The 11,000-nt window shown below is 53.3% G+C and overlaps 5 protein-coding genes across 5 annotated transcripts; 4 read left to right on the forward strand and 1 right to left on the reverse strand.

The window, feature by feature from the left end:
• Positions 1-58: 58 nt before the first annotated feature.
• PUNSTDRAFT_134552 (uncharacterized protein) lies at positions 59-379 on the forward strand (the record flags this gene model as incomplete). Its single annotated transcript, XM_007384045.1, has 1 exon — positions 59-379. One exon carries the CDS (start codon positions 59-61, stop codon positions 377-379), a length of 321 nt encoding a protein of 106 aa, XP_007384107.1.
• A 515-nt stretch (positions 380-894) lies between these two features.
• PUNSTDRAFT_134553 (uncharacterized protein) lies at positions 895-1,721 on the reverse strand (the record flags this gene model as incomplete). The annotated part of the gene is made up of 4 exons (XM_007384046.1): positions 895-928; positions 980-1,168; positions 1,218-1,359; positions 1,415-1,721. The coding sequence occupies 4 exons, from the start codon at positions 1,719-1,721 to the stop codon at positions 895-897; spliced, it is 672 nt and encodes a 223-aa protein (XP_007384108.1).
• Positions 1,722-2,369: 648 nt separating this feature from the next.
• Positions 2,370-3,396, forward strand: PUNSTDRAFT_87473 (Cyanase). Its single transcript, XM_007384047.1, has 6 exons — positions 2,370-2,611; positions 2,677-2,750; positions 2,808-2,960; positions 3,024-3,071; positions 3,124-3,215; positions 3,270-3,396. Exons 1-6 carry the CDS (start codon positions 2,422-2,424, stop codon positions 3,298-3,300), a joined length of 588 nt encoding a protein of 195 aa, XP_007384109.1. The 5' UTR covers positions 2,370-2,421; the 3' UTR covers positions 3,301-3,396.
• Positions 3,397-3,550: 154 nt separating this feature from the next.
• PUNSTDRAFT_143833 (uncharacterized protein) lies at positions 3,551-5,210 on the forward strand (the record flags this gene model as incomplete). The annotated part of the gene is made up of 3 exons (XM_007384048.1): positions 3,551-4,026; positions 4,097-4,318; positions 4,371-5,210. Exons 1-3 carry the CDS (start codon positions 3,970-3,972, stop codon positions 5,208-5,210), a joined length of 1,119 nt encoding a protein of 372 aa, XP_007384110.1. The 5' UTR covers positions 3,551-3,969.
• A 332-nt stretch (positions 5,211-5,542) lies between these two features.
• PUNSTDRAFT_143834 (MFS general substrate transporter) lies at positions 5,543-7,524 on the forward strand (the record flags this gene model as incomplete). The annotated part of the gene is made up of 9 exons (XM_007384049.1): positions 5,543-5,660; positions 5,717-5,775; positions 5,833-5,980; positions 6,039-6,169; positions 6,228-6,360; positions 6,419-6,697; positions 6,750-6,812; positions 6,867-7,088; positions 7,140-7,524. 9 exons carry the CDS (start codon positions 5,546-5,548, stop codon positions 7,397-7,399), a joined length of 1,410 nt encoding a protein of 469 aa, XP_007384111.1. The 3' UTR covers positions 7,400-7,524.
• Between the last annotated feature and the right edge of the window lie 3,476 nt (positions 7,525-11,000).

An 11,000-nucleotide genomic window follows, 5' to 3' on the forward strand; every position in this document is an offset into this window, starting at 1 on the left:
GCTCGTCATGCTAATCTCATCCTCGAGCGAAAGCCGATCCTCAAGATACTTGACCATCATGTTTTCGACAACGCTATCGACTATCGCATCGGCTCAGGACCCCATGATTGGGTCCGTGACATCAATATCGGTTCCTATCCTGCAGGAAACCGCGCTGTCGACCATTATTGGGGCCATACCTCAAATATCACCCCTCGTCCTATTATCTCCCCTCGTCTCGCTCGCCAGCTTCGTCTTCATGCTCCCCAGTACCAGGGAGTTCACGGCGTCTGGCTCGATCGGTTTACAGGGCACGCAGAACGCGTACGCGACCCAAGGACTCGGTCCCGCGTCTAAGCGATACCAAAATAGGAAATTACCCGTCCCTTTTGGGACATAGACTTTGCCTGCGCCTTCCGGCATCTCGGACGCCTTCAGTATGGACTATTCTTTCCTTTCTCGACTTAGGACACTTGTATCTTCGAATGGACTCATTTTCTAACTACTTTGTATGTACTACTACGGATCGGGACGATCCTCTCTTTTTACCGGAGGGTAGTGTAACAGACCTGAGTAGAAGTAAGTAGAATCATGTAGAACGCACCCGAATAGCGTAGCTTATCGTAGGATAGCGTCGCATCTGCGTACGCTGACTCATCTGACTCATACTCGCAAGTATAAGATAGGCGCTTAGCGCGCCTCCCGAGCTCTCGGAGCTCCCGTGTACAACTTAGATAGTAATTGATTTATTCTATTGAGTGCTTCGTTGTATGAAGCATCCTTAGATAGATTGAATACTCACTGAATTTACGATCGTTTTACTCAAACCGAAAGGCCTCGCCGACTGATCAAAGAACCTAGCTCTTATCTTATCGGTAACCAATAGATTAGATAACTATCTATCTACTGCTACCGTTACAATAACTGTATGAGGGCTTGACGGATATCCCTACAGCATAAGGTGAGTCAACCAGTACCAGATGCTCATTCGAGCACGTACGCAGACGGATCACTGGCGAGGCTATAGTGAACAACGACCTCGATGTTAGCGAGTGTATTGTGATCGCCTTGTCTCTGGAAGTCGTCGCAGAGACTACAGAGCAATACCAAGACGAGCATGCGGATAGATGTTTCCACATCCTCCGCCCGTTCCTTCATCTCCTGCCATACTTTCGTGGCGATATCACATCTGTAGCTATGAGTCAGCAATCGGCATTCCTACACGCTCAGATTCTTACTTGTTGATCCCAGTAGGTAAATGCGCTACGATCTCCGTGATGACGTGCACTACGCGATACCTCACGCTTTTGTTCTTGGCAGAGCACCCGGGTTTGAGCCACTGAAGAACATCGAGCGTGAAGGCATGAGCGAAGCTACGGGCTAGAGGCGATGCAGTGAGCGAGCAGAGAGGCGGTTGATGAAGTCTGTAACGCACCGCTCTTATTTATGTGCGCTATATAAACTGCAACAAATTTGACGATACGATCGCCGAACACGTAACCCTTCTTCGTAGCCAGGACGCGTGATAGCATCTCAAGGAATAGGGCGGTGAAGTTGTCTTCTTCTGGGTCTGCACCTGAGCATTTGCGCCGGCAGTCGCTTTCGTGAAGCTGGGAGAGCGCGACGCAGTTTCTGCTATGGGAGGCGGCGGATGCTTGAGCGCTGGCAAATATTTTGGCGACGCGAGTGTGCGTGCAGGGCGGGTCCTTTTGGCGGTTCGCTGGCCGGGTGAGCCTTTCCATCGCAAGAAACGGCGCAGAGTCTACAGAAGATCAGCGAAAGCGTATGGGCACGAATGAGTAGGCCGGATGGGGTGGTTATACCGGAAATGCAGTATGGCGTGGATGATCCACAACATGTTCGAATGTCCAATTGGATTTGACAGTCCTGATTGACTGAGCGGACAGAATCGACCAGCCTCCACTCCATGCACCATGTTCTTTAAGCCCCACGAGGTTCGGGGTTTAGCATAGGTAAACAACGCGGCATACGTTTGCTGTAAGACGCATACAGGGAAGCAGGAAGGCGGCCGGGGGCTGGCAGAGCCGAACTCTTTTTCCAACCGCGAGGTCACAGTTTTGCAGCGAACCATGGCGGATGTGATTCTTCAAGCTAAAGTTGCATGATTGATAGAACACGCCTCGAGAATGCTATGAGGTCATATATTGCAAACTCCCCGATCGTGAAGCACGCAAGCTCCAAGGTGATGGATGGTGAACAAAGGTCGTAGCAGCAGTGCACGAGCCGCCGTCCAAGGGCGGAATTGAGTATCCCCCCAGCTGGTTCACGTGGCCTCGCACTCGACAGACGCGTTCACCATCTCCCACCGGCCCGTGAGCGATTCTCGAGGCTAACAGTTATGGCGCCCAATGGCGGCGGGAGACCTGCCCACCCACAGCTCTCGCTCGGACCATCATCATCGCAGGGTCTATAACCGTCGCCATGTCCTTCTTCGCCCGCGCGTCCCGCCTAACCTTGTTGTCCGCGCCTGGACAGGCGATATACTCGCAGCTACCGACGTCTCGGGCGTTCACCCATTCTGCGATCCGGAGGACGACGCAGACCCCCTCCCAGCCATTCGGTGCACTTCCGCCGATTTATCAGGAGTTGCTGCACGCGAAGAAGCGCAAGGGTGAGTCCCTGACATGCACTTGAAGGTTATGTTATCCCTGATTGATCCATGACGCGACGCTATAGGCCTGAGCTATGAGGCGATAGGCAAAGCGATAGGCAAAGACGAAGTGTGGACTGCAGCAGCCTTTATGGGTCAGGTCCGTCTGGCGATCTCGACATCAGTAGTGAAGCTCGCAGTTGACCACTGCTCGCAGGCTAGGTTCGAGAAGGCCGAACTTGATAAACTCGCCGCGCTCCTAGAGCTGCCTGCCTCCGCGGACATACAATCCATCGGTGAAGCATGGTGGCCGCAGCGCGGTCTCGGCCCCATGCCGCCGTCGGATCCTGTCATCTACCGTTTGTACGAGGTAAGTGCTCTCGCCCCTCCTTCCCGCCCGCGTATCGCATGGTTGACCAATCTGCCGCAATAGGGCGTGATGGTTTATGGTCAACCTATCAAGGCTGTCATTCACGAGAAGGTGTGTGCCATCTGCCGCTCCTCAGGTTGAGGCGCTCATCTCCGTCATGCAGTTTGGTGACGGCATAATGTCGCTGATTGACTGTCGTGTGACCGTCGACAAGAAACCTGACCCGAAGGGCGATCGAGTATTACTGACATTTGAGTAAGCTCTCCATGTCAATGTGTTTACTTTCCCTCACGTCTAAGTTTCCTGCAGCGGGAAGTTTCTCCCTTACCTCAAGTGGTAGATTCCAGCAATACGTACTCCAGGTCGGTATATACATAGCTCACGTCGATATAATGAGCAAATGAGTACAAGTAAAATATACCTGTATGATCTTCCCGTTCAGTGACTTCAGTCCGATCAGTGCGCGAAGATGAGAGGACGATATTCCCACGTGTGGCCACGACCTCGCCTCGCTCTAGCTCGCTCTTCGCGATCACTGCAAAGCTCATGCACCACCCGGATATACTGCTGCAACTCATGCCCTGCGCTGTGCCGTATCGATGCTTTGCCAAAGTCGGCCAAGATGGAGTGCTTGAGCGGCGACCGAATGCGCGGAGTGCCTGACGGATCCCTTGATCAGACCACTCGGGGCTCTCGAGCAACTCGGATCGTGCGTTGCATTGTCGGCTACGATCTTCCCCTTTGCAGAAAGCAAGCGCCGACATTGCTTTGCACATAAATCCTTAATTGATGCCTTGCCGCCGTTCACGCATTGCAGCGTTCCTCGGTGGCCCCGTTGTTCACAATGCCTCGGTGGCCCCTTCGACCGACCTTTATTAGCAGGCCATGCCGGCCCCCGACCTCCATTGTATCCTTGTACGCGAACTCCCAGGTTGAAAGCAGCTAGCCAGCTGCCTTGGAGTTCACTGTTTCTACGAGGGTCTTTGTCGGTCGCGTTCGCCGTGACAGTATGGACTGCAGAATGTTGGCGATTGCCGAAGAGATTCATCTTCTAGCGAACCACAATGTATGTCTGAGACTCGGAGGCTTCGATCCCTACGCAGCATGGCTGATGTTTGGGTTACTCGATCCTCCAGGAACCGGTCTCAACTGCGGACCGCGACGGAGTGGCTCACCATGACTTAGCGAATCGCGCTTCGATGGACGATGACCTGCTCGGAAGTGTTTCTTTGCCGGATGAAAGTGCCCAGGACAAGCTGCAGCAGCTCGTTCTGGACTTGGAGGATCTGGCGATCTTGCGGGACGCGGATCTGCCGGCGGTTATTCATTCCTTATACGAGGATGGCCCTTCCGATCCCGTCAGTGTATTCTTGCTATATAATTGAAATGCTTCCCTGACCTGCCCCTCAGCAGCCCGATCGTGTGCCTGTTCCCTTTAGCTATGAGCGATCGAACCTTACGGGTACCCGCGTGGCCGATCCCGATCTCAAGATGGAGTCAGGGAAAGACAATGAGATCACTGTTTCCATGCCCGCACAGATCATGAGCGGCCTGAACTCCGTCAACGTGTCCGTTCTTTCTCAGTGCAAAAGTATCATTAACAAAAAGGAAACAAAGCGCAAGGGAGCTCGCGGTCTCAGGTCGGCCACCATCGCCAACAATGTGCACGCTACTACAAAGCGCAATTTGAAGAAACGCCTTATGCAGGCGGTTGCGCCGACTCCGAAGGACGGTTCTATCGGCGACCTGGGGCAGGCTGTGCAGTTCCACCCTCAAGTGGCCTCCCAGCCGGCTTCGCCGATCGCGCTGAAACCAGGCTGCACGTTCAAGTCCGCTCCAATCGTCGCTGCTGTCCCCATGCGTTCGCGCGCTAACGAACCCGTCCCTGCGGGCGCTCCTGCCAAGGACTCCGACTTCAAGCTCGTTCCCAGCGCTCCGATCCAGCAGAAGAAGCACGGCCGGGCAAGTCCTCTGATCTGCGATATCTGCAACCATCAGTCGGGCAGGTTGAATGACCACCGGCGCCACATGTTGACGCACTTCCCGCCACAGCTGAAGTGCCCTGGTTGTCTCAAAGAATTCCGCCGGGAATACTCGCTCAGGCGCCATCTGACCGGGGGCAAGAAGAGCTTGCCGTGTTATATTGTCGCGGTTGAGCGGTACGGTCCCGACGAGCACGGGAACTGGAAGAACATGGCTCCGTTCCGGATGGCGCCGGAGGAAAGCAATGGAGCGATGCTGGATGGGTAGGCGAAGCACCGTCTGTCGAATAGAGAGGAAAGAGGCATTATCGGCCCATCGCCAGCAGATGGTTGGGGAAGAGTCGTCCGATTCTGGTGTAGCCAATTATCAAAAGGTGGAACAGGATGGAATATCAGACATTGTAGAGCACTCGTAGGTAATACCAGGTAGGTCGTACAATTATTCGTAATATAATAAGAAGTGTATTTACGTCACCTCGCGTCCGGACGCGCCGGTGGCGTGTGCTCATTTGAGGCGCGTCAGCCTCCGTAGACTTTCGTGACTCACGATGAGACCAGACAGACGCTTGATCACTCAATACCATTGCTGGGTCTTCGCACAGAATGCCTATGTTGGTATCTCAGACACCGGAACGAGTAGAGCTGGCGATGATAGCCCGGCCTCAGTCACCCGGCTCCCTCAGATTGGGTCAGAGCAATTTGGACCTCAATAATGATGGTATATCTGCCGCTCTCGAAGCCCTGCCTGATGACGACACTGAGAACATCCCGAAGAACGACGCAATGGAACGGCGCTTGCTCCTGTAGATTGTGGAACATCTGCTTGGTCATTTGTGAGTTCAATCTCAGTATCGAATGGCGGTGAACCGAGCGTTTTTCGATCCTTGCAGTTGGCTGGCGCGTTCTTGGTAGAAACGTTGGTTTGGGGGTTCCCTACGGCCTACGGTATCTTCTTGGTGTCGTACACCGAAGGTCCACGTTTCAGGGACCAAAAGCACTCGTCGACACTGTTGCCCTTGATCGGCACATTATCCTCAGGTAAAGTGATGATCCATCCACCCTCGCTATGCATTTTCGTCAATATGCCGTTCTTCAGGAATCATATATTGCTCAGGGACCGTTATATACCCATGGATAGCACGCTATCCACAGCAGCGTCGCCCCGCCTTATGGATTGGCCTTTTGTTATGTTGGGCGAGCTTGTTCGGGGCTAGCTACGCGACACAGGTGTGGTGTAATCCTTGTCCAGCCTGCTCGTATGGAATCACTCGCTTATTTGAGGCAGGTTGTGGTATTAGTCGCCTTGCAGGGCGTGTTGTATGGCATCGGAGGGACGTTGCTATACGCGCCATGCATCTCGTTTCTGTCGGAGTGGTTTGTCAACAGACGAGGCCTCGCTAATGGAATCATCTTTGCCGGTATCTGTTCAGAGACTAATCTAAACTATTTCCATTCGTTGAACCCGTTTTCTCCCAGGAACTGCTCTGGGGGGTCTTGTTATACCCCTAGTCTTACCCCCGCTTCTCAGGAAGTATGGCGTTGCAACTTCGCTCCGCATTCTTTCCATCGCGATGGTCGTGCTGTTGATCCCTTTGCTTCCGTTTGTGAAGCCGCGTCTTCCGGAGAATCGCGTCCGCGGCCCGGCAGCACGCTCGCTCGATAGATCGTGGCTGAAGACCGATATTTTCTGGCTAATGCTGCTCGTGAACACCATCCAGGCGTTCGCGTACTTTGTGCCTATGACGTGGCTGCCGAGTGAGCACGTTATGTCATGACATTCGCGGGTCGCATCCTGACACCTATCCAGCATTCGCCTCCGCTTTACAGTTGAGCGATTCAAGCTCTGCGTTCTCTCTTGCATTATTGAATGGTGTGTCACCTTGGAATACTTTCTATGTAGCCCACTAATCTTCAGCGTCGTAAGGTTCTTCGGTGGTGGGTCGTATTGGCATGGGCGCCCTTTCCGATAGAGTGGATTCATGGCTACTGGCGCTCGCACTTCTGACACTCGCATCCTTGACCGTGTTCGTACTATGGGGCGTCCTTGCTCACTCGATGGTGGGTCTCTTCGTCTTCAGCGTCGCGTATGGAACCATCGCCGGGGGCTGGACGAGCACATGGTCCGGCTTCATTAGACCGTTATGCAGTAAGACCATTCGCTGTTTCAGGTTTATGCTAAACTTAATTGTTGCCCTAGAGGACGATCCTACTTTGCACACATCCATCTTCGGGTTCCTGCTACTGACGAGAGGGCTGGGCAACATCGTATCGACCCCAATATCGACCTCAATGTATAACGACTCTCCTGGACACACGATAACTCATTTGAGGATGGGATACGAGGTTGGGGGCGGACGCTTCGAGCGAATGATCATATACGTCGGCACCTGCTTCACTTGCGCCGCCATTGCAGCATCACTCGGGTGGCTGTCGACGAAGTACCGTTGTACGGTGTAACGTCTAGTGTTTCAAGCAGACAGTGGAGTACCAAGCCATGATCGTATTTCCATCACGACTCTTCCCGTCTTGTATCAAGGCATACTTACACGTAGTGATTAATGCCCAGCCAACTTGCTCTTCCCCACAATATTCCTGAGATGCTGGATGGGCGCGGCGACCTCAACGGGGGCGTCGTCAACCGAGAAAACGGACACGGCACTTGGCCGAAACGGGCGTCTCGCCGGGCATTGGCAAGCGCGTCAGCGGCGAAGATCGCACGTATTCCCGCCGGAACGTACGTGGCCAAGCTCCCCATATGTTGTGTGTTGACATATTGAAGACCGTAATCCGGATCCTTCTTGCTATGTACTCTACTACAACTACGTCGACGCTCACCCTGGATGGATTTCTGCTCGCTCCGGAAGAGGAGTACATCGCTGCAAAGCTGCTCTCAATAGTATATGGAACTAGACGGATGTCCTAGCTCCGTGGCAAATTCACCTCCGAGGAGTCGTCACCATTGCTTGAAGAGCTTTTGGTTGATCCGTTCCTTGCACCTCCCGGAAAGATCGATGAATAAACGAGGGTGAATACACTAGATGATACAAGCGCCATACGTCCAGCGATGGTGATAGTACGAAGAAGCTCACAATCAATGCATATATCGGCGGTGAAACGCCGACCTCTCTCCTTGCGGCACAAGTCGTAATCTTATACCGCCTTCTTCGGGCTCTGCAGGACCACGCTCCATGGTTTCGAGCCATACTTCTCCACGAGGCGGGTAGAGCGGCGCGGGGACGCGTTCTCGCCGGCTTCATCTTGCATTTTCGCCGACACGCTGGCCCTGCGCTTCCGCGGCGACGGTTCCTTCTCCCCAAGGATCGCGTCCTTTCGTTGCGTGCTCTTTGCGCGCCTTGGGGTTCCGCTCGTGCTCTTTGCCCGCCGGCGGTTGCGCTTTCCGGCCTTGCAGTTCGGAGGACTTGTGATCGGCCTCAATGACGCCGTCTACGTTCATGAAAACGGATCAGAGCCTGTTACACGGAAGATACGATGGTGATATATTCTGTACCTGTCCACGTTGCGGTGTCTGGGGTACTCGTACATCGCCGGAGTATGGCTCGGGGAGGACCTCAAGTTGCTGGGCTTCGACGTGTTCTTCCAGCTCTTGGATCAGGTCCAATCTCTGCTCGTAAGCCCTCTCATCCTGAGTCGAGACCCGTCTCGCCTCAATGGAGTACTGTCGCTTCAGTTCTTGCGGGATGCTGCCGACGCGCCGTAAAGGCTGGGATGTGTACGTCCGCGCCAGACCATAACCACACGCTTCGACGATCAACATAGCTGCTTGCTCGTCTGTTGGAAGCATGTTCGCCAGCGAGTCGGATGGGCCCGCCGAATTTCCAGCAGGCTCAGTTGCGAATCCTGTGGCGTCCATCTCAAGGCCGGGGGTGTCGGCGCCGTCCATGGGAGCATCATCTTCGAAGATTGTCCACTCGCTGAGCATAATGAGCAACTTTGTCGATGAAAGGAGCGGAGTCGAGGAAACGTAGCTAGCCGACGGAAAGGAGAGGTTTCTGCTTCATAGACCTTCGTGTCCTATGTCCATATATACGCAGGCATAGAATGTGGGTGCAGTGGCCCGAGTCGATCCTTCCAATGTTCATGCTTTGTTCTGTGGCCACGGTTGCGATCGTCCACCTCAGACGCGGGATGAATATTCGAGCCACGGATCTTTGGCTATAAGTCATAGCTTTCCTTCGCATGCACTGTATGCGGACGCAAGTGGACCTTAACGAAGCCAAGGGTCAAAGTGGTCCAAGAAAAAATGCCACGACTTCCATCGTGGTGGCCCATTCACGGCAGGCGGCCACCGTTATATATGACGGTTAACGGAAGCACATGAGCCGGACTGGGGGAGACGAATTCAGGTATGTTCTAGACGAGCCCGATGATGACGCTGTATCGCTGAATGCTAAAACGCGAAATAAGTTCCAGACACAAAATCGAGCCTGCGGCAGGTATGATCATATCTGGATATCTGATGCATATAGTGCATGCTGAAGGTCCGTGTTTAGAGTGTACGCTAAATCTACCTCTGGAAGCGCAGGTATCACAGAAATATACACCCTGCGAGAGGGCTGATGCGAAAAATTCACTTACTGTCGTCAGTCGTGGAGGGACGACAGGTAGTGCACTACAAGGCAATGCGCAGTGCAGCGGTCCAGGCCGGATTCCGGTCTCCTCGTGAGGCATCGGTTCAGCACTCCTCGATTTGAAGGATAAGAGCGGCGGATGTCTACGCGAAGGGACACGTTCTGTGATGAACAAACCGCCGCCACGCTCTTGGACGTTCCACGACTGCCGGAGCGCATATTCAATTAAAATGATAGCATACGCGATGCGCGCCGTTGCCAACAGACCCCCTGTGCCCAAGGTTCAGTTGACCCGCACATCGCAAGCAACGTTGATCGTGATATGCCACCGGCGGTCTACGAGGATGGGTGCTTGAGCGTCGGGGACACGACGCCGCTGATAGAGACATTCGGAGCGGCGATGGTCCGCGAGAGTGTGCATCACCAATGCCATGTACGAACGTCAGTCTTCCCTGCCCAAGCAGTTTCTCGGATGACGCCGTTGGTGTTTGGACGTGCGCGTCCTAGGGATGGATCCGATATGCACTCGCCATCCTGGGCGGGGATGGGGCGATATGGGTCTCGTGTGGGGGGACGACGAGCACAAGAACTTAGAATTCGAAGCTTCAACCAGGTGTATATGTATATATATGCAGGGAGGAAGCAAGGGCCAGGGGTCGTCCGAGAGCGATCTGCGAGACAACACGTAAAGATGATCTTGAAGTACAGTCGAACCTGTCTTAACCCATACCCTCAGTGCAAGCCAAAACAGTATGGGTTTTCACGGGTATGGGTTGTTGGAATATTCAATTTTTGGGTATTTTCACCTATTATGGTAATCCCCCTATCAATATATTGTGAAACACCCTCCAGGCTATCTCCGGTGGTGCTTGCATGAGTTATGGTGCTGGTGAGCCATCTAAGTGGGAGTTTGGGACCTGCAACATGGATACATGATGCAGCCAGAGTGTACACAGCCACGCCTTTTCGGGCAATTCTCAGGGGGTTTCTCTCAAAATTTCTACATCAGGTCAATGGAATCTGACGTTTCCTGACATGTGATGAAGCTTTTAAGCGAGAACTACAGTGTTGAATCACTCCTTGATGCACTATTACTCCTTGATGCAATCGGCTCTCCCGCCTTTCACTGGCTCTGAACCCTCTTATAATTAATTCAGAGTGTACCTTCATACTGTTGCAAGAATGTATCAAGTTTTCTAGTCCGTGGGGCAAATGGTCGATTTTTGAAAAATCATCGAGTGCCTGAGAATGAACATTCTGGCACATTGCGCTAAGGAGTTGGGCCCTGAACTGCTCTCAACATCACTGGCAGTCACATTTTTTCGACTCTTCCTTATGAAACACCATCCTGGCTACATTTTTTGCTATGACACCAAGTTCCAAATCGTCGATGCCGGGTCCATAGCTTGCATTTTCAGGCTTGAACCCCATCTGAGCCCGACGCGCGTCGGCCAACTGACCGCGCGCCA

This window comes from Punctularia strigosozonata, assembly GCF_000264995.1.
Source record: "Punctularia strigosozonata HHB-11173 SS5 unplaced genomic scaffold PUNSTscaffold_7, whole genome shotgun sequence".
Classification (NCBI taxonomy): Eukaryota; Fungi; Basidiomycota; class Agaricomycetes; order Corticiales; family Punctulariaceae; genus Punctularia; species Punctularia strigosozonata.